At 42.2% G+C, this 22,173-nt stretch overlaps 2 protein-coding genes across 13 annotated transcripts; one reads left to right on the top strand and one right to left on the bottom strand.

Annotated features, from left to right (window-relative positions):
• The first annotated feature begins 13 nt into the window (after positions 1-13).
• On the top strand, positions 14-13,292 carry LOC110522343 (interferon-induced protein 44-like). 11 transcript variants are annotated; one of them, XR_005051491.1, is made up of 10 exons: positions 14-703; positions 798-849; positions 1,013-1,208; positions 1,327-1,479; positions 1,820-1,991; positions 2,303-2,403; positions 8,458-8,610; positions 10,581-10,638; positions 10,799-10,969; positions 12,943-13,292. XR_005051491.1 is itself a non-coding variant. In XM_036975925.1 (8 exons), exons 1-8 carry the CDS (start codon positions 223-225, stop codon positions 8,469-8,471), a joined length of 1,224 nt encoding a protein of 407 aa, XP_036831820.1. In that variant the 5' UTR covers positions 14-222; the 3' UTR covers positions 8,472-8,604. The 11 variants fall into 11 exon arrangements, 4 of the variants coding, with proteins under 4 accessions (XP_036831820.1, XP_036831819.1, XP_036831818.1 ...); XR_005051492.1 differs by having other exon boundaries at positions 12,940-13,292; XR_005051493.1 differs by lacking the exon at positions 10,581-10,638.
• ctsbb (cathepsin Bb) lies at positions 10,193-15,057 on the bottom strand. 2 transcript variants are annotated; one of them, XM_021598354.2, is made up of 10 exons: positions 14,885-15,057; positions 13,503-13,626; positions 13,187-13,272; positions 12,936-13,050; positions 12,606-12,721; positions 12,116-12,201; positions 11,837-11,980; positions 11,084-11,200; positions 10,785-10,913; positions 10,193-10,594 (listed from the first exon to the last, which is right to left on the bottom strand). In XM_021598354.2, the coding sequence occupies exons 2-10, from the start codon at positions 13,623-13,625 to the stop codon at positions 10,518-10,520; spliced, it is 993 nt and encodes a 330-aa protein (XP_021454029.2). In that variant the 5' UTR covers position 13,626; positions 14,885-15,057; the 3' UTR covers positions 10,193-10,517.
• Positions 15,058-22,173: the final 7,116 nt, after the last annotated feature.

Genomic DNA, 22,173 nt, shown 5'->3' with positions numbered 1-22,173 from the left:
GTGGGTTGGGCTACAGTAAGTTTCGTTTTTGTGGAATATCTCACCTCCGATAGTCAGTTATTTAGGCATATGTGGATATGGCCATTCCACAGTGAGACCATTATTGATTGCGGTGCGGACATTTTTACAAAACAGACTACTTTTGGAAATAGGCACACATATTTGATTTGCATATAGCTCGTGGATTTCGTAGCAGGCTAGTTATCTCCGCTTGATTTCTCCATGGCCCATGCAGCCGTATCTGCACTGGATTTGGGAAGCGAGAAACAGTTGTTACAGTTTTTTCCCGAACCTGTCCGACTTCACCTGCTCTACAAGGTGCCCCACCATGGATTTAAGATGAGCGATTTGATTTCTAAATTCGATCAAGAGGGAAGATTCGTCGTAATCGTTTATTTGGAATCCGGCACGATGAAGGGGGGATATATGAGTAAACGACCTGTTTTTTATTGCCAAGAGGACAAAGGGGCATTTGTCTTCGAAATAGACCATCAAAAAGCAAACGTCTTTCCTGTCGTGAAGCACCGTAATTCAATCATTTTTAATAGAGAAAAAATAGGCTTTGGGGATTGCCTAAACATTTACAGCAATAAGGACAAAACACTCTGTGTTGATGTGGGGTTCGATGATACCTACACACCCACGGATTGGAGTGACGAGTTTGAGGTGCCCTTCATGGTTGTGGAGTTGCATCGCATTCAAAGTAATTCTGCCCCAATACAATGTGATGAATTAAATGTACTCTCTGAAAATGTAGTCTAGGCCTACTGTAATTGTTTGTTATTTTTATGTTCAAGGTGTTGGAGACATGCTGCTGAACCCTTGGAGGGAGCTGTCGTGGACTGAGAAGTAGGTCACATTGGAAATTAATTTCCTGAATCTATCAATAACAAAGTAATCTGTTCTACACCAGTAGAGGCTAGTCTGTGGCTTAGTATTGGTGGTCTAAAAGCCGTCTGCAGGCTGTCTGATGTAATATTACGACTCTTTCTATGATGTCCCATTTTACCAGAGAGAGGGGGTCACTGAGGAAGAATCTGGTCTCCTTCAAACCGGCCTGCCAGTCTCTGAACCAAGTCAGGGTTCTGCTGATGGGTCCTCCTGGGTCAGGAAAATCCAGCTTCATCAACTCTGTCAGATCTGTGATGTTCGGAAGAGTCCTTCTCCTGCCTTTTATTGGCACTGCAACAAAGGGTTTCAACAAGAAGGTATAGTGTCTGTTTTTAGCATATAAGATTGATAATGCCTTGGCAGAGATAGAAAGTTGTCTGAATTTGTCTCTTACAAAAGACTGACAACATTGTTGGCCTCTCTCTATCTACCCAGCTGAAGTCATATGACATCCGGTCAGAGAGAGGAGGGAAGCCCACAGCTCTGACCCTGTGTGATGTGTTGGCTCTGGGGGACGGTGAGACGACTGGCCTGACCCTCCCAGACGCACTGGCTGTCATCAACGGGCACGCCCCCGAGGGACACAAGGTAGGTAGCATTTGTTTTCTTTCTGGGAGTAGCAATGTCTTCATGATGATTCCTAGCCTTGCTTGGGATAAAGATCAAAGGAACCTCCATGTAATATTTTACTGAAGATGTTATATTATTAACATGTTATGCATATTATTCACTTTGTAACCAACATACACACATTATAGCTAACATAGGGACAGGGCCGTGAACCCAGGCCACTGGGTTGCATTGTGTCAATAGGGTTAACCCACTTTGTGGGAATTATAACATGGCTCATTACTGGATCGCAACAATATTAATTCATTTGTTCTGTTTGCTTTTTATGGCAACACAATGACGTTGTCCAACACAATAGTTTCAAAGTGAAGCGCCCATCAAAGCTGAGACTTCAGGTTACAGACCTGTTCCATCGATAAATGACCAAATCCATTGTGCGGTGTTCGTTTTGAATGCCTGCCAAGTCATGACCACCAGTGAGGACCTTACAGAGACACTGAGGACACTTCAAGCTGAAATCTCAGACCTAGGTGAGATTTCAGAAACACACACACATTGACTACTGTATCCAGATGTAGGATCTTCATTTGAGCCAGTTTGCTACAGCAGGAAATGTGAATTATTATGTGGATTATAATTAATTCACATTTTTACAGAGGTTGATACAATTTACATAAGGAAAATCAGTCTGAAATGTCAACGTGGAAATTACAAACTTCCGAAGACTTTTTAAAACTCAAATACACTACAAGTTTGCATTTCCTGCTGTGCAGGAACATTCTCAACAGCAAAAGAGTGATACAATTAAGATCCTACATCTATATGACACCGTCCTCTCCAGACATCCCCCAGGTGGTTCTGTTGACCCATGTGGACCAGGTGTGTCATGCCGTCCAAGAGGATGTGAAGTTTGTCTACTCCAGCCGGATCCTACAGGAGAAGGTAGGCCTACTTCAAAAGTTGAAGATTAGGTGTAGCATAATGTGTTGTAAAACCATTATATCTGCAATCCATCTTCAATCTTATGTTTTGCTGTGCCACAGATGCAGAAGGCAGCAGAGGTGGTGGGTTTGCCAGTGTCCTATGTGCTTCCAGTTAAGAACTACTCCAGTGAGTTGTCTGTGAGCTGCAACACTGACATCCTGCTGCTGAGTGCAGTTCATCACATTCTCCAAGCTGTGGACGACACATTTGAGGATTACTGCCCTTCAACCCCTGCAGATGCCAGTCCAGTGACGGTTTAATGTTTGATAAGTAACTGGGTAGAAGGGTGTTGTGCTGCAATGCATGTGTCATTAGCAGTGTTGGGAGTAGTTACTTGAAAAAGTAATATTACATGAAAGTAACGCATTACTTGTTATATTACTTTGTGTTGCTTTCATGAAAATAAATCTCAAAATCTTAGTTTGTTTAACTTTCTGAGCCTCAGAGGGAGGTAAGCCACGCACACTCTACAAAAGATAGGTTCATCTAATTCTTTTTTTTTTCTCCTTCAACCCAATCAGGAATATCTTGGTCACAACTATTTCCTAAGTGGTGTAGTCTGATCTATTTACTGATGTATTTATGTTTGCATTGAAGATTTATACCAAAGTATACGTAGCCTCTCACACAAGACAACCTTTTTATGCACTGTGAGATGCACAGGAGGTTGTTGGCACCTTAATTGGGGAGGACGGGCTTGTGGTAATGGCTGGAGCGGAGTAAGTGCAATGGTATCAAATACATCAAACACATGGTTCCATGCATTTGATGCCATTTCGTTCAGTTCCAGCCATTATAATGAAGAGTCCTCCCCTCCGCAGCCTCCACTGGTGAGATGTAGGCTAAGCATTGTTGTTTTCATCCATTTTAAAATCAAGAAAATATCGCCCTACTTTTCTGTAAATTCAACCATCTAAATCAATCATTCCATGTGTCCTCCTTTGGCTTGATATAAAACAAATTGTACACATTGATAATCCACAAACTGCAGCCATATTCCAGCGCACTGATCATAAAATTTAAAGTCTGTCTAAACAATGCGCAATGGTAATTTATAGTCTATATGCATAGGCAATAGGCATACATACAAAACTACGAGTAGACCATGCTATTTGCTGAATAATTTCATGAAGATGGATAATTTGGAACAGGGAAATCATTTTAAGAGAGTCTGCTGTCAGATAAATTCCCTCGCATTGGGAAAGTTAAACTAATGAAAAAATAAAGGTAGAAAAATAGGAATTGACTATTTATGTCATCCAATGAAATGGATGTTGTTGCACAACCGAGCCTATTATATAAGCAAAACTTCTGTATTTCCTTTTCATTCGCAATATGCCGCCAGTGCGACCATTGCATAGAGCGCACACTTGCCACGAGACGGTGAAGCCCTCTACTGGATTTGCTATCACAGAAGCGATCAATGGCAAATATCAGAGGTGCGCCCTCTATCAATTTTTATTGACAGCTGTCGTGACAATTCTCCAAATAGCTTTCTCTGCTCGCCGGAGGACCAAATGACGAAACAAGTCCAGATCAGATCATGGAAACGGTGGGGAAATATTTTCTGAATAAGTAACGCTTTACTTCCCCAACATCGGTCATTAGAATATGTTTGTAATGTCTATATATGTCTTTAAATGGTACTGTGAGCTCATGGATTTAAATGGGGTTCATAGGTTGGTTATTTTTCAAGATACTGTCTTTCACCATTGTTATTTTTTTCTGCTCTGTTTCAAATGTCATTAACTCAGTTTTTGCTGAAACCTAATGCCTCTTAGGTTATTTTAAACAACTTGCCATTGGAGTACAGTCAACATAATAGTCATTGCAATATAAAAATGTAGAACAAACTATTGTTTTGTACTTAACAGCTAGCCATCAACGTGCTTCTGATCATTGGAAATATGAACATGTAAAAAAAAATATGTATTTCAATAAAATGTCTACTTGTTCCAAAGATATTCCTAGGTTTTACACACAAGAGTAAAAAATACTGAATGTTTTATTATTTCCACTTCATAAACTGAAGACAATTTTATTTTAAATGGACCACAGTTCTGAGTCGACCCCAGTCCTGGGGATAAGCCTGGACTCCTCTTAAGTCGTGGGATCCCAGCCACTATCTCTGATTCGATGCCACACTCGTCCTTTCCCTGCAGGATCTTGAAGAAACCTTCAAAAGAGAACACAGATCAGTAAGAGCAAGTGGGTTGACAAGTTTTTTTTACAGGACTTACAATGCTTCTTTGTAGGCTGCGTAGTAACACAGTTGGTGCTACTATAAATGGAGCAATACCATTTAACAGTATGACCCTTCAATAAGTGGCCACTTTGACATTTAGGTTTCCAATGATGGACCACAGTGGTGTGTACTATTAGCCCTTGACAGTGGTGATTTTAGCATGTAAATCTTGGTGGGGCAAAAAATTAACAAGTGGAATTACATGCCAGCAAAGCCACAACACAACACTAAACAATACATTCCTTGCACTATAAAGGTGACAAACGGTGCCCACAAACTGTTAGGACAGCTTTTTGTGGGCCCTAACTTATTACCACTGCTACACCTGGCTATCAGCGGAGCCTTGTCTGGCAGCGAAAAAGTTAATTCAGTCTCATTTACTGCTTTTTAACAAAACATAGCTGATATGGCTGACTTAATTAAACAAATGTGGTTTCTACTGACAATTGAGATGTACTAACTACGACATAAGGGAACGACAAGTGGATAAGAGGCAATCCGTAATATAGATTAAGACAATGAGTGACCTAGGACGGACAATATAACCATTTGTTTAGCACTTTTGAAATGTACAGCGACAGAATTCAGAACATGGGCCAATCTTATAGTGCTCTCCCTGTACACCAAGTCAGAACTGTAGGATAAATAAATGGGGCATCTAAGCAGACAATGAAAGCTCTTACAATATTTGATGATTCCTTTTCTCTAAAGCAGGTTATAGGCTAATAGACCAAATCTCACTGGCGATACTAACCATTGGCCCTGACCACATTTAAGTCCACCCTTATAATCAGTGAAATAAATAAGTTTCGTTTCCCAGGTGAACAAGTGGGATGCACTGATGAGCGCTACATCCCGAGGGGTTTGTGCTGATTGTACGGAGATTGTGACAGCCAGTTAAATGGCTAAGAGAGAGAGGGAGGAACAGGTTGATCTTGAGTCTGTTAAAAATGGAGGGAAAAAGGGAGATGGTTTGTTAAAGAAAAATGGTGGAAAATGTAAGCAGAGTGAGTTGAAGACAGGAAGAAAAATGGAAGTGAATGAGGGAAAAGTATTGGAAGTGTAGATGTGGTGAAATTCTCGGAGCCCAAGGCTTGCACCGAGGGTCAGGATAAAGATGAATCTGTGACAGTAGGAGTGAAGTTTTGGGAAAAAGTGGGCCCTTGCATTTTGGCTGATCCATTTGATGTTTCAGGATGGGTTAAAACAGAGTTGGGTGCTGTGGAATCAGTGAGGGGAACCAGAAGTGGTCTTGTGATAATCGTTTGTGTTTCTGCTAGTCAGAGGGAGCAGGCGCTCCGTGTCAAACAAATGGGGGCAAGAGATGTGAAGGGCACCATTGAAAGGAGTGATTACTGGGGTAGCAGTAAATGTGAAAGTTGACCAACTGAAGCGGAAGATTCTCTGTGTTTGATGCTCGTCGTTTGGTGCGACGAGACAGAGCGGCGTGAGTGGAGAAACAGAAGAGTCATTGTCTGTTCTTATGAGTTTCGATGTTGAGTCTTTGCCCGACAAATTGATGATAAGTTATCCTGTACGAGCTTTTATACCAAATACATTAAGTTGTTACATGTGTCAAGCTTATGGGCGTGTGGCACCAGTGTGTAGGAGGGAGGTTCCTAGGTGTGAGAAATGTGCAGAAGGGCATGAGACAAAGGAATGTGTAGCATCGGGGAAAGTAGTGGTATTTGTTAATTGTAGGAGTGCCCATGGGGCTGGGGATCCTAAATGTCCCGTGCAAGAAAGGCAGGTTGAGGTTTTCAGAGTTAGAGTAGTGCAGAAGTTGTCATATGCTGAGGGAGGGAAGAAAATAGAGGAAGATGGGTCAAGGGGGAGGGATCCCGAGAGGAGTGGTGTGAATAGAAGATCTGTACCAGTACAGAGGGATAGGGCAACAAGTGATATATGTTTAAGCAAGATTGAATTTATAGCAATTCTTATCAACGGTACTGTAGGGACGAATCTTAAGTTGCAGAAAATACAGGTTGTGGGGGCAGCTGCAGAGAGGTATTTGTGTGTGTGAGACTACATCAGAAGAGTTACAAAGTGTGTTAAGTGGTTGTGTCCCATCCTTTCGGGCTGTTGGCCTGAAGTACGACTAAATATATTTAAATAATGGAGTATGGTATTATTTAATTTTTTTGTGAGTATTTGTTGTATTTTTTTAAAATATTTTTTTAATGCAAAGTATAAGTATTCTCCAGTCTAGTAGGTGGCGGTAATGCAACATTTATTGGATGCCAACTGCCGTTAAACCTCATCAAAGAAGAAGTCTCATAGCCAGTGCTTTGGGACAGACATTTTCCTCAACTACCTTGCGCTCCAGTCTACTTTGAGCCATAAAGGCAACATTTGTGAAGCCAGAATACAAATTAAACGATGAAAAAGCCTGGAAGGAGGAGATATGACTAGAAACGATTCGGTTGATCGTTTTATGTGTGGATTAATTGTCAGAGTAGAGGTCCTTGTGCATTTCAGGTAAAATAACAACCTAATGTTTATATCCCAGGACAAATTAGCAGGCAACAATAAGCTAGCTAAATAGGACAAATTAGCTAACAAGTGCAAGCTAACTAGCTAAATTGCCATACATATTTAATGATTTTCGACCTGTGCCCAAATTAATGTAATTGGTTCAGAGTTTGTTTTGATATTTTAACCTGCGTGTCGTGATCGCGGTTGGTGAAGGGGGACAAAATAAATATATGCACGATGGCGCACGCGCGCAGCCGGTTTGAGTTCCGTGTTCAGATTGAGCGTCGGGGATCTTAAAAACCACCCCCTACTGAAGGTGCCATCCTCCAATTACCCATATGTGTAATGTAATGGAACCAAGTCATGATCAAGGGCTAGGAACTAACTAAGTCATGATCAAGGGCTAGGTACGTCGGTGATCACTGTTATTTTGTTCTCAGCCAACACTACTTCAATCCCCCTACTTTACTGTTTTTAATTTAATGAGTTTATAAAGGGAATTTTGAAGGTAACCGATGGCTTAATTATAGCCAGTAACTACTGTACCATACGTGGACTAAGATGTCGCTGATCTTGCCTACTGTTCACTGTCCTAAGATGATGGGAGTGTGCTGCTTGCCGGCCCTTGGAGGATCCTGGCGTGGACTGAGAAGTAGGCTATGCATATCATTATTTCTAATATTTTAGAGAACAAGGTTGATATGGTCATTTATACAGTCAACTTATTAGCAAGGTCACATTTTCAATGACCAAATATTTACCCCACCAAAATCAAGACATTGGTTGTAGCCTTCTTGTTTTAACAAAGGAAAACACATCAGATGACTAAACAATATTTCATGATATTTATCACTTCTCTTAAACTCATATTACTAGGGACAGGGATGCTCTGAAAGAGAATCTGGTCTCCTTCAAACCAGCCTGCCAGTCTCTGAAGCGGGTCAGGGTTCTGCTGCTGGGTCAGAAAAATCCAGCTTTATTAGCTCTATCAGATCTGTGATGTATGGGCGAGTTGTTCTGCTGCCCAATATTGGCATTTCTGCCGAGGTCTTTACCAAGAGGGTAGGCCTATTACTATATCTGTCATCCAAGTCCCATTTCTTCATCTGTTTTTGTTATCATGTTATGATGACCTATTTTCCACCTAATGACAGCTTGAGTAGCCTACAAACCATTTCAAGCTTTTATTGATAAGGAAAATCTACCTTTTATACAAGACCAATCCATTTATATTGTAGATGTTGTGATCTACTGTACATCTGATTTGACCCTTCCTGCTCCCCTTCATGCAGCTCAAATGCTATGACATCCGGTCAGAGAAAGGGGAGAAGCCCACAGCTCTGACCCTGTGTGATGTGTTGGCTCTGGGGGACGGTGAGACGACTGGCCTGACCCTCCCAGACGCACTGGCTGTCATCAATGGGCACGCCCCCGAGGGACACAAGGTATACATACATACATGCATGCATACATACAGTGGGGCAAAAAAGTATTTAGTCAGCCACCAAGTGTGCAAGTTCTCCCACTTAAAAAGATGAGAGGCCTGTAATTTTCATCATAGGTACACTTCAACTATGACAGACAAAATTAGGAAAAAAAATCCAGAAAAATCACATTGTAGGATTTTTTATTTATTTATTTGCAAATTATGGTGGAAAATAAGTATTTGGTCACCTACAAACAAGCAAGATTTCTGGCTCTCACAGACCTGTAACTTCTTATTTAACAGGCTCCTATGTCCTCCACTCGTTACCTGTATTAATGGCACCTGTTTGAACTTGTTATCAGTATAAAAGGCACCTGTCCACAACCTCAAACAGTCACACTCCAAACTCCACTATGGCCAAGACCAAAGAGCTGTCAAAGGACAGCAGAAACAAAATTGTAGACCTGCACCAAGCTGGGAAGACTGAATCTGCAATAGGTAAGCAGCTTGGTTTGAAGAAATCAACTGTGGGAGCAATTATTAGGAAATGGAAGACATACAAGACCACTGATAATCTCCCTCGATCTGGGGCTCCACGCGAGATCTCACCCCGTGGGGTCAAAATTATCATAAGAACGGTGAGCAAAAATCCCTGAACCACACGGGGGGACCTAGTGAATGACCTGCAGAGAGCTGGGACCAAAGTAACAGAGCCTACCATCAGCAAGGGCATTGAAGATGAAACGTGGCTGGGTCTTTCAGCATGACAATGATCCCAAACACACCGCCCGGGCAACGAAGGAGTGGCTTCATAAGAAGCATTTCAAGGTCCTGGAGTGGTCTAGCCAGTCTCCAGATCTCAACCCCATAGAAAATCTTTGGAGGGAGTTGAAAGTCCGTGTTGCCCAGCAACAGCCCCAAAACATCACTGCTCTAGAGGAGATCTGCATGGAGGAATGAGCCAAAATACCAGCAACAGTGTGTGAAAACCATGTGCAGGCTTACAGAAAACATTTGACCTCTGTCCTTGCCAACAAAGGGTATATAAAAGTATTGAGAAACTTTTGTTATTGACCAAATACTTATTTTCCACCACAATGTGCAAATAAATAAATTAAAAATCCTACAATGTGATTTTCTGGAGAAAAGAAAATCTCATTTTGTCAGTCATAGTGTACCTATGATAAATTACAGGCCTCATCTTTTTATGTGGGAGAACTTGCACAATTGGTGGCTGACTAAATACTTTTTTTGCCCCACTGTATATGGCCCAATACACACATGCTATATTCACACTCCAGACATCGTAATCTTGGAAATGTGTATTTTCATTCATTTTTGTTGATCCGTCTGCCTTTTATGTGCAAGTGATCGTAGCAATAGAATGAATAGAACAGGCTTGGAACCTCCGACCCTGGCATTTGAATGGGGATAGGATTTGAGGAACTCATTTGTATTTCCTGTGTTAATAACATGAACAACATATTAAATTGTTGTGTATTCTACACTTTTTGTGAATGCTTATCAATGAAGAAATACCCAAGTTGAATATTGCACAAGTCAATATAGAGAAAGTAGAGAAAATAACGACTAAAGCAGAATTCAACAACATAAGCAGTTTATGAGTGGCTTTTAAATATTACCATCATAAAAGGCCGGTTTCACATACACAGATTAAGCCTAGTAAAAAGCATGGTAAATATAGAATCTCCATTGAACTAGCCTTTAGTCCAGGACTAGGCTTAAACTGAGTCTGGGAAACCAACCCTAAGAGCATAGAATGAATCTACAATTTAAAACGGATCAGTTATGAAACCCAGACATCCATACTGAGGATTATGCAGGACACCCTCGCTTTGAATTAGGAGGCAGGGTGGTGGATAGGCCATCGAGAGCACCCTCTGAACACAGCCTTGAAATATTTATCTAAAGCCGGGGTATCCCCGCCACTATCTCGGATTCAATGCCACACTCATCCTTTCCCCGCAGGATCTTGAAGAACCCTTCAAAGAGAACCAATACAGATGAGTCATACATTAGGCCGAAGGTATCATATCACACCATTATACTGCATGTCACATCAACAGTATTACACATGAAGATATTGAAGTGTCCATCTATACAAAGCAAAATAAGAGTATCGAGTCACAGTGACAGTGGTATGCAATGGTGTCTGCTTTTAGCCACCCTCACCATTGTCACCCCAGTCTGTGTTCCAGGAGTTGGCAACCAGCCAGTAGGGGGTGTTATTCTCCTTTCCCCAGCCCAGGATCTTGATGGCATGACCCCCCAGCATCTGTCCAGTCACATGCTGGTACACACCTGGCAACATAGAACTGAGAAAGTGACCCCTTGGGAGTCTACAACCTGTCAGAACTGTGAGTGCATGCATTGTCTATGGAGTGTGTGTGCCTGTGGGTGTGTGTTTGTCTGTGCTTGCGCCTCTGTGTGGATATGTGTGTGAGAGAGGAAAAAATAAATAAAAGTCTCACCGGTCTTGTAAAGGAGGAAGTCCTCATAGACAGAGAAGGCTGCCTCCACTGGGCCATTCTTATAGAGCTCAGTCATGATCTGCTGTTCCTTCGGGGGAACGCTGTACGTCTGCTTTCCTACAGGGGGCGACAGTGGTCAACACACTGAGGTACACAGTTGAGAAGTGGTGTAAAGTACTTAAGTAAAAAATACTTCAAAGTACTACTGAAGTAGTTTTTTGCGGGTATATGTGCATTACTATTTATATTTTTGGCAACTTTTACTTTACTACATTCCTAAAGAAAATAATGTACTTTTTACTCTACATTTTCCCTGACACCGAAAAGTACTTGTTACATTTTGAATGCTTATCAGGACATGAAAATGGTCCAATTCACACACTTATTAAGATAACATCCTTGGTCATGCCTCTGATCTGGCAGACTCACTAAACACATGCTTCATTTGTAAATAATATCTGAGTGTTGAACTGTGCCCCAGGCTATCAGTTTTTTTTTTTTTTTTTTAAGATTTAAAAAATTCTGCCATCTGATTTGCTTAATATAAGGAACATTTACACTTTTATTTTTGATACTTAAATATATTTGTGGCAATTACATTTTCTTTTGATATTGAAGTATATTTAAGACGAAATACTTTAAAATGTGATAATGTGACACCTGATTTAGCTTGGAAGTCAATTAGATACACTCGTACAACATTGTTTAAGTCTGAGGTTATATTCAACATTAGTACACAGTGAGGTCTCTTACCGAAGCGTTTGTCCTTCTTGTAGGAGGGGGTGTATCCAGCGTTGCACTCGGACACACACTTAGGCGTGTCACCCTCACCTGTGCAGGGGGGGCGTGTTCCGTTCACATGATGCTCACACGGAGCGATGCTGTAAGGTCTACAGCCTGTATGAGACACACAGTCACTAAGGATGTCATTTTATCCTCTAGAAAGCCAACAATATAGTCCACTGCTGACATTTATATTACATCCATATTGTAGGTTTCACAATGCCAGTGCCAGAGCCATCCATAACTCACCTATATTGGATCCGTAGAGCCCCCCTGTAACCAGCCCAGACTCAGCCCAGTAGTCCCAGGCAGCTGATGGGAAGCCCCCCATACACCTACACACACACCCCTCAGTCATGCCATGTGAGCTTGCTTACAATGTCATGGTGTCATGAGCTATCACATACACTGCTATTGGCTGTAATATACACTGTGTGTACAAACATTAAGAACACCTACTCTTTCCATGACAGACTGAACAGGTGAAAGTTATGATCCCTTACTGATGGCCATCTGGCCAACTTGACACAACTTTGGGAAGCATTGCCGTCAACATGGGCCAGCATCCCTGTGGAATGCTTTCGACACCTTGTAGAGTCCATGCCCCAACGAATTGAGGCTGAGGGCAAAAGGAGATTCTGCAACTAAATATTAGGAAGGTTTCCTTAATGTTTTGTACACTCAGTATATAATGGGAATAAGCTAAACCTGCTATACTTAAAGCCAAACACACACTCACCCCATGCCACAGGCATCGCAGCATGACAACAGGTCCTCAGCTGAGATCTCCACGGAGACCTTGCCATTGCTATGGATACAATACCTGTCGGAGATGGCCTCAGCTGCCCCAAAGGCCTGTGGGTTGGAAATGCATGGGAGAGAAGGTTTAGGAGACACAGCTACTCAGTCATAGCTACTAAGATTTCAGATGAGTTATTCTCCTCTATCGCCATCTCCTATCGCATTAACACAGTGATTAGGCCCCTTTTAAAGGCTACGATCTCCTCCTTACTCCTATTTTCCCCTAATATTTTCCTCCCTTCCTCTCTCCATCCATCCACCGTCTTACCCAGCAGGAGCCACAAGATCCCTGGTCTCTGATCTCTTTGATGGTGGGACAGTTGGGCCACTGCAGCCGTGCGTCAAAGCTGTCTGGCAGACTCATGTCCTCATCAGACTGCACCCTGTGGAGGGAGAAGAGGAACAAGCTTGGGCTTTGATAACTTATGTTGGCCTGCATGTGTAGGGTGGCATTAATATGAGAGCAGTATGAATTGGGTCCATTTTGGTCAATCCATACAGACAAACACACACACTCACAGCTCTGGCAGCCTGGGTCCCTTCAGCAGGGTTCCACACAAACTCTTCACATAACTGATGTCAACATTGTGGAAGTTCTGGCCAGCCTGGGGAGATGTAAAAAAAAGGAAAGCGTCAAGAGAAAGGAAAGGAAAGAGTCAAGAGGGAGAAAGAGGAGTGAGAGAATATGGAGAGATGAAGATCGGTGGAAAGATTTCAAAGATAACATTTGCATAGACTGGGTTTATTTATTATATTTGAATGAGTTAGATTATTATCTATCTATAATTATAAAATGATCTAATCTGCTATAACAGGAAGACCTGGTAGGACTTACCGTCCATGTGGTGTCTGCGTTGTTGATGTACTGAACCATCTCAGGAGACAGTAGAGGGAGACGGGGCTTAGCCCAGCTAACTGACAGGGCTGAGAGAAGACACAGGAGGGCCAGACGACACATCCTGGAGGTGGACAGGAGACAACATGACTTAACTTTTGTATTTCAAACCGTGATGTAGGCTACTCTTTGTCTACTGAGTGTAAGAATAGAGTTTGAGGTTGCAGCTCAGCACCTGTCACAATGCAGCCTCCTCCCAGTAGACCACTAGAGCTGCAGAGGTGGAAGTGAGAATGAAAATGTACCTTGAGTTCTATGGTTACTTATTAACGAGAGCTTTAAATAAGTGGCCTTACTGCAGGCTATTTAAGAAATAAGAACCGAAGGGGGCAGGGCTGGACAACCGCATATGGGGCCCTATTTATATTTTGGGGGGGAGAAAAAAATAATAAGTGTATTACTGTATTTCAACACATTTTGCCATGGTGCACAGAGAAAAATGCTGTTTTTTAGCTCATCTCATGCTTTTGTTCACCCATGAGGGTGAGAGAAAATGTTGCAGTTATATAGCAAATGTTCTGCAATTCTATACATTTGCTATCAAAAGCGACTAGTTACAGCCCACAGTGTCATGTATACTCCCTCGCCGGCCTCTACGTCATCAGGCTGCTGATTATCCCGCACACCTGTCACCATCGTCTTGCTCACCTGCGCCTCATGACAACTCACCTGGACTCCATCACCTCCTTGATTATCTTCCCTATATCTGTCCCTCCCCTTGGTTCTTTCCTCAGGTGTTATTGACTCTGTTTTCATGTCAGTGTGTTAATTGTTTATTTTATTAAAACACTCCCTGAACTTGCGTCCCGATTCTCAGCGCACATCATTACACTTAGCCTTGATATATTGGCCATATACCACAAACCCCTGAGGTGCCTTATTGCTATTATACACTGGTTACCAACGGCAATAGAACAGTAAACAAGTTGCTTTCCTTCATACCCGTGATATATTGTCTGATATATACACATGGCTTAAATGCTCTTTCATTCAATCAGCATCCAGGACCCAAACCCCAAAATTGCTGGTTCAACTATACACAGTATTTATTAGTAATTCTACACTTGTCAGATACTACAATATAAACTGTCATTCCTCTGACGTAAAATTAACACTCTTTAACACATTAACGTTTCGCTATTGCAAATACTAGAGTTGATAATAGCACAATCAATTCAAAAACGCTCCCTCTTCTTACAGTGACAGGCTCTGGCAAATAAACTATGGCTCGTTCTTTCATACCATTACAAGTCTACCTCACAAATACTGGCATCTAGAGAGAAATACCCAGTTAAAATAACAGAAGAAATCCTTATATCTACCTGTATGGTTTGTGTGGTAGAAGATCCTCAGACAGTTAATCAGTCAGTCTGTCGGTTCTTCTCTTATTCTGAATTTCTATAGACTCTCCTGTTTTAAAGGAACCTGGATTACTGTCACATGACCAGTCCAGTCTTTTGCCCTAGCATAAATATCACATGATTGTGGCGAAGGCTATTTCCGAGGGCACTGATAACAAGTGCCCTGAAAGTTATTGTAAAATGTTTTCCTTGGATTGATACCATTTATGAAAGTCAAAGTTAATGAGGATCAGGTGCTCTTATGTCTGCAACAATGTTAGAAAACTAAGGAAAAAAACATTCCCTTTCTTCCATTCAGTTTGAGTTATGAAATGTTTGAAATAGAATGTACAGTCTTCCATAAATGAAAATCACTGTTTTTGAAGTCTTTTCCCCCAGGACTTTGAACTAGCATGACTTGAGCTCATCTTAAATGAGTGTACAATTTTACTGTCTGTAAACTATAAAACTATCATCCATTGTCTTGTCAGCAAAGTCAATGTCCAAAAAAACAGAGTTCATTTACAAAGGACCAACATTGACCTTTGTGACACTGATGAGGCAGAAAAGAAAACATTCAGAAACACTTTATTTGGAGTCTTTTATTATTTGTTCAATTATGTACAAATGAAAACCTCACATTATATGAAAATAGTCATGTCTTCTTTAGTTGTGAACAAGGATACACCACACTACTGCAGCCTTCCTACTCACCAAAGCTCTGTGTTAAGGACACTTAGCAGCCTGCTACTATGTGTTCTGCTGCAGTCCCGCTTCCACCAGTCTCTGTATCAAAAATCTAATCAAATGTTATTTGTCACATGAGCCAAATACAACAGGTGTAGTACAGTGAAATGCTCTCTTACAAGCCCTTAACCAGCAATGCAGTTCTAAGAAAAATAAGTGTTAGAAAGTATTTCCTAAAATAAAGTCAAGAGATTCTTCAAAGTCGCCACCCTTTTCCTTGATGGCAGCTTTGCACACTCTTGGCATTCTCTCAAATCAAATCAAACAACTACCTTATACACACAAATACACACAAATGTAAAGGGATGAATAATAATATGTACAGGGAGTACAGGAGAGGGCTGAGAACGCACCCTTGTGGGGCCCCAGTGTTGAGGATCAGCGGGGTGCAGATGTTGTTTCCTACCTTCATAACCTGGGGGTGGCCCGTCAGAAAGTCCAGGACCCAGTCCAGTTGCACAGGGCGAGGTCGAGACCCAGGGTCTCGAGCTTAATGACGAGTTTGGAGGGTACTATGGTGTTAAATGCTGAGCTGTAGTCAATGAACAGCATTCTTACATAGGGATAGGGCAGTGTGATGGCGATTGCATCGTCAGTGGACCTACAGTGGAAATATTCTCTCAACCAGCTTTATGAGGTAGTCACCTGGAATGCATTTCAATTAATAGGTGTGCCTTGTTAAAAGTTAATTTGTGGAATTTCTTTCCTTCTTAATGCGTTTGAGCCAAACAGTTGTGTTGTGACAAGGTAGGGGTGGTATACAGAAGATAGCCCTATTTGGTAAAAGACCAATTCCATATTAAGGCAAGAACAGCTCAAATAAGCAAAGAGAAATGACAGTCCATCATTACTTTAAGATATGAAGGTCAATCAAACCAAAACCTTTCAAGAACTTTGATCGTTTCTTCAAGTGCAATCGCAAAAACCATCACGCGCAATGATGAAACTGGCTCTCATGAGGACCACCACAGGAATGGAAGACCCAGAGTTACCTCTGCTGCAGTGTATAAGTTCATTAGAGTTAACTGCACCCCAGATTGCAGCCCAAATAAATGCTTCACGGAGTTCAACAGACACATCTCAACATCAACTGTTCAGAGGAGACTGTGGGAATCAGGCCTTCATGATTGAATTGCTGCAAAGAAACCACTACTAAAGGACACAAATAATAAGAAGAGACTTGCTTGGGCCAAGAAACACGAGCAGTGGACATTAGACCGGTGGAAATCTGTCCTTTGGTCTGGGTCTGATGAGACCAAATTTGAGATTTTTGGTTTCAACCGCCGTGACACGCAGAGTAGATGAACGAATGATCTCCACATGTGTAGTTTCCACCGTGAAGCATGGAGGAGGAGAAGGTATGATTGTGTGCGGTTGCTCTGCTGGTGACACTGTCTGTGATTTTATTGAGAATTCAAGGCACACTTAACCAGCATGGCTACCACGGCAGTCTTCAGCGATACGACATCACATTTGGTTTATGCTTAGTGGGACTATCATTTGTTTTTCAACAGGACAATGACCCAACACACCTCCAGGATGTGTATGGGCTATTTGACCAAGAAGAAGAGTGATGGAGTGCTGCATCAGATGACCTGGCCTCAACAATCACCCGACCTCAACCCAATTGAGATGGTTTGGGATGAGTTAGGCTGCAGAGTGAAGGAAAAGCAGCCAACAAGTGCTCAGCATCAGGGATGCAAACTGGTGAGGGCCCAAAAAGGTGACACTTTTTTTTGCACCGAAACATGCAAAAAAAATCACTGTTAGGGGGTAAATGGAGGTTTTAACTAATTACATGCTCAGTCTGTGTGTAAAATAAAAAATTGTTAATGTGAACCTAACTCACAGCTAAAAAATGTAAAGAAAGCAATCCAATGTTATCAGTTGCCTTGACTTTACAGCAAATTACACTACAAGTCTTGAAAAAAAAACAATACACTAATATTGCAGTTAGCCATGACTGCCTTTATAATAGAACGCGTGTGACCACACACACACACATCTAAATATTGCACTTGGGAAAAAAACATCTTAAAGTAGAAATAGAATGAAACATAAAGGCATTATATTTTGTCTCTATTATAGTGGCCTCTATAGTAGACATCGATCAAGTGCCCAAGGCTACATGTGTGCAAAAATAATGTTCACTGAGTAAAAAATGTAATAATCCCCCCTCACAGTGTTACTGCCAAGTTCAACACAACAAAAGCCATGTTTTTGGGCTACACAACATTATTACAGTGTACACTTTCTGCCTGTGGACATCTGTTCTACAATGTGCCAGCAGAGCAAGATACCCTTTGTTGGCATAATTGATCTCCTTCAGGCAGATGGTACACCTGGCATACCCCTTTTTTATCTGCTGTATTGAAAAAGTGAGAAAGAGGGAAGTGTGTGGTGTTCATTACACCTCTATAGTGGCATCCAGCTTAAGCCAGGCCCAGCTCCAGCTACACTTCATCACTGAATCCACATGTTTAACAAGCAACGCCTCATTTTCACTTAATTCTCTCTTTCTGAAAATGAACCACAAACTGTAGAGTTTAAACATTAGTTCACAGATAGTAGTTCGTTTGCTAGCTAGTTAACTAGTCAACATTTCACACAGATTGCCAGGGTCCAGTAAGCAACTAACGGGTTATAACGGCAAGGAGTCGTATACCAGTTAATACTACGGCAAATAGGTTAAGTTACTAATGTTAGCTCATCTGATGTTGTAACGTTAGCTCATTTTCACACTATCAAATCAAAATCAAATGTATTTATATAGCTGATATCTTAAAGTGCTGTACAGAAACCCAGCCTAAAACCCCAAACAGCAAGCAATGCAGGTGTAGAAGCACTATAAACTAAATGATTTGATCAGTTAAGATGGCTAATGTTGATCAACATTTCTCTGGCTACCTAATGGAGAATTTGATCCAGCTAGCAAGATAACGTTACTTAACTCTAACAATACTTGTTCCACCACACTTTCTCCCTCACCTCAAACTATCCAAATGGCAGTTGTTGGCTGAGCCTTGGATACAGCCAGTATTGCTCCAAATGCGCATCACTCGTTCGCTTACAGCCAGTAGTGTGATCCGATGCCAAGCCCCCACGCCCAAATTTTTCTCATTAGATCTACACGAATCACTTGGGTCATCTATTTTCGATTCAAAACGACGAATTTCGCCGAAAGGTGACTAGTTTGCATCCCTGCTGCATATGTGGGAACTCCTTCAAGACTGTTGAAAAGTATTCCAGGTGAAGCTGGTTGAGAGAATGCCAAGAGTGTGTAAAACTGTCATCAGGGCAAAGGGTGGCTACTTTGAGGAATCTCAAATATAAAATATATGTAAGATTTGTTTAACACTTTTTTGGTTACTACATGATTCCATATGATATGTGTTATTTCATAGTGTTGATGTCTTCACTATTTTTCTACAATGTAGAAAATAGTAAAAATAAAGAAAATCCGTAGAATAAGTAGGTGTGTCCAAACCTTTGACTGGTCCTGCATGTGGGGAGGGGGGAGGGGGGGGGGGGGGTGTAGCCATTTGATTAGCTGTTCAGGAGTCTTATGGCTTGGGGGTAAGCCTTTTGGACCTAGACTTGGCACACCGGTACCTCTTGCCATGTGGTAGCAGAGAGAACAGTCTATGACTAGGGTGGCTGGATTCTTTGGCAATTTTTAGGGCCTTCCTCTGACTACAACTGGTGTAGAGGTCCTGGATGGCAGGAAGCTTGGGCCGTACGTACTACCCTCTGTAGTGCCTTTCGTTCGGAGGCCGAGCAGTTACCATACCAGGTGGTGATGCAACCATGCTCTCGATGGTGCAGCTGTATAACTTTTTGAGGATCTGAGGACCCATGCCAAATCTTTTCAGTCTCCTGAGGGGGAAAAGGTGTTGTCGTGCCCTCTTCATGGCTGTCTTGGTGTGTTTGGACCATGATAGTTCGTTGGTGATGTGGAGTACAGGAGGGGACTGAGCACGCAGCCCTGAGAGGGCCCCGTGTTGAGGAACAGTGTGGCAGATGTGTTGTTACCTACCTTTACCACCTGGGGGTGGCCCGTCAGGAAGTCCAGGATCCAGTTGCAGAGGGAGGTGTTTACTCCCAGGGTCCTTAGCTGTGTGATGAGCTTTGAGGGCACTATGGTGTTTGAATGCTGAGCTGTAGTTAATGAATAGCATTCTCATGTAGGTGTTCCTTTTGTTCAGGTGGGAAAGGGCAGTGTGAAGTGCAATAGAGATTGTGCATCTGTGGATCTGTTGGGCCGGTATGCAAATTGGAGTAGGTCTAGGGTTCCTGGGATAATGGTGTTGATGTGAGCCATGACCAGCCTTTCAAAGCACTTCATGGCTACTGAAGTGAGTGCTACCTGTCAGTAGTCATTTAGGCAGGTTACCTTAGTGTTCTTGCACATAACGCCTATGGTGGTCTGCTTGAAACATGTTGGTATTACAGAGGTTGAAAATGTCGGTCAGCGCATGCACGGAGTACACGTCCTGTGAATCCGTCTGGCCTTGCGGCCTTGTGAATGTTGACCTGTTTAAAGGTCTTACTCACATGGGCTACGGAGAGTGTGATCACAGTCGTCTGAAACAGCTGGTACTCTCATGCATGCTTCCATGTTGCTTTCCTCGAAGCGCTCATAGAAGTCACTTAGCTCGTCTGACTGTATCATCTTACTGGCCATGTCTCAAAATACAAATGTGGCTTCCTCTCCTAGTCCACAATGAGAAAGACAGACATATAGATGAAAGCTAAGCTTCTGTCATATTGTTTCATATTTGCTATTACGTCTTTTCAGATCAGTGCAAGTCAGTTAAGAACAAATTCTTATTTTCAATGACGGCCTAGTGGGTTGTTCAAGGGCTGTTCAAGGGCAGAACAACAGATTTGTACCTTGTCAGCTCGGGGGTTTGAACTTGCAACCTTCCGGTTACTAGTCCAACGCTCTAACCACTAGGCTACCCTGCCGCCAGTAATCTCAATGTCCTGTGTGCGAGCTGTGTGCTTTAAATTTGTGTGATGTGTCTAAGACTTTACTCAATCCTATTCACATTTCAAATGAAAGTTTCATTTGATAATTGCAATCCATTACAGCTCTATTGGTCTTCTCACTTTCAAAACATGTTGAAAAGAAATTGACAAACAGAACAAGGGCTGTGGTTACAAAATAACAAAAATCTACATAAAACTAAACCAAAACACTAAATTAGGAAAAGAGATGTGCCAGATACCGTGTGTATCTGACATGAGGATGACAAGTGTAACAGAATGTCAGACTACTGCAAATCACTATCAAACACAATAAGACAACCCTGCTACCAGTGACTCCCATAGTACAGGCCTCTACAGACCATCACAGGTGAGTTAAACAGGACAGGTGAATGGGAGGGTAAGATTCCTCCAGGGGAGAGGGAGAACCAGGCCTCAGGAGAGAGGGGAGCATCTCAGTCGTGCACCCCATGCAGGGTGAGGGTTAGTCGGGATTGAGTGGGCTCAATGGCCCTGCATGTCTGCGGTGCCGGGAGGTTGTCCAGCTGTAGTGCTTAGGTACCGCCAGCTGAGGGCGGCGAGGATCATGGTAGCGGATAACAATATGGGGGAGAGTCCTCTCCTGTATTTATTTTATTTTATTTCAACTTTATTTAACCAGGTAGGCTAGTTGAGAATAAGTTCTCATTTACAACTGCAACCTGGCCAAGATAAAGGACAGCAGTTTGACACATACAATAACACAGAGTTACACATGACATTTATTTTACTTTTATTTAACTTGGCAAGTCAGTTAAGAACAAATTCTTATTTTCAATGACGGCCTAGGAACAGTGGGTTAACTGCAGTAGAAAAAAAGAAAACAAAAAGTCTATATGCAGTGAGTGCAAATGAGGTAAGATAAGGGAGATAAGGCAATGAATAGGCCATGGTGGCAAAGTAATTCCAATATAGCAATTAGACACTGGAATGGTAGGATGTGCTGAAGATTAATGTGCAAGTAGAGATACTGGGGTGCAAAGGAGCAAGATAAATAAATAAATACAGTATGGGTATGAGGTAGTTGGATGGGCTGTTTACAGATGGGCTATGTACAGGTGCAGTGATCTGCGAGCTGCTCTGACAGCTGGTGCTTAAAGCTAGTGAGGGAGATATGGGTCTCCAGCTTCAGCGATTTTTGCAGTTCATTCCAGTCATTGGCAGCAGAGAACTGGAAGGAAAGGCGGCCAAAGGAAGAATTGGCTTTGGGGGTGACCAGTGAGATATACCTGGTGGAGTGCATGCTACGGGTGGGTGCTGCTATGGTGACCAGTGACCTGAGATAAGGCGGGGCTTTACCTAGCAGACTTGTAGATGACCTGGAGCCAGTGAGTTTGACAATAAGTATGAAGCGATGGCCAGCCAATGAGAGCGTACAGGTCGCAGTGGTGGGTAATATATGGGGCTTTGGTGACAAAACTGATGGCACTGTGATAGACTGCATTTGTTGAGTAGAGTGTTGGAGGCTATTTTGTAAATGACATCGCTGAAGTCGA

This window comes from Oncorhynchus mykiss, chromosome 4, assembly GCF_013265735.2.
Source record: "Oncorhynchus mykiss isolate Arlee chromosome 4, USDA_OmykA_1.1, whole genome shotgun sequence".
Taxonomy (NCBI): Eukaryota; Metazoa; Chordata; class Actinopteri; order Salmoniformes; family Salmonidae; genus Oncorhynchus; species Oncorhynchus mykiss.
The sequence above is the reverse complement of the archived record's forward strand: the minus strand, read 5'-3'. Positions and strand labels throughout refer to the sequence as shown.

Coding starts and splice junctions, on each gene's coding strand:
- LOC110522343 (XM_021600673.2), top strand. CDS start 223: ATGGCCCATGCAGCCGTATCTGCACTGGATTTGGGAAGCGAGAAACAG. Junction 1,209..1,326: donor CAAAGGGTTTCAACAAGAAG/GTATAGTGTCTG, acceptor CTATCTACCCAG/CTGAAGTCATATGACATCCG. Junction 1,992..2,302: donor AGCTGAAATCTCAGACCTAG/GTGAGATTTCAG, acceptor CGTCCTCTCCAG/ACATCCCCCAGGTGGTTCTG.
- ctsbb (XM_021598354.2), bottom strand. CDS start 13,625: ATGTGTCGTCTGGCCCTCCTGTGTCTTCTCTCAGCCCTGTCAGTTAGC. Junction 12,202..12,605: donor TGCGATGCCTGTGGCATGGG/GTGAGTGTGTGT, acceptor GTGTGTGTGTAG/GTGTATGGGGGGCTTCCCAT. Junction 11,981..12,115: donor GCTCTACGGATCCAATATAG/GTGAGTTATGGA, acceptor TGTCTCATACAG/GCTGTAGACCTTACAGCATC.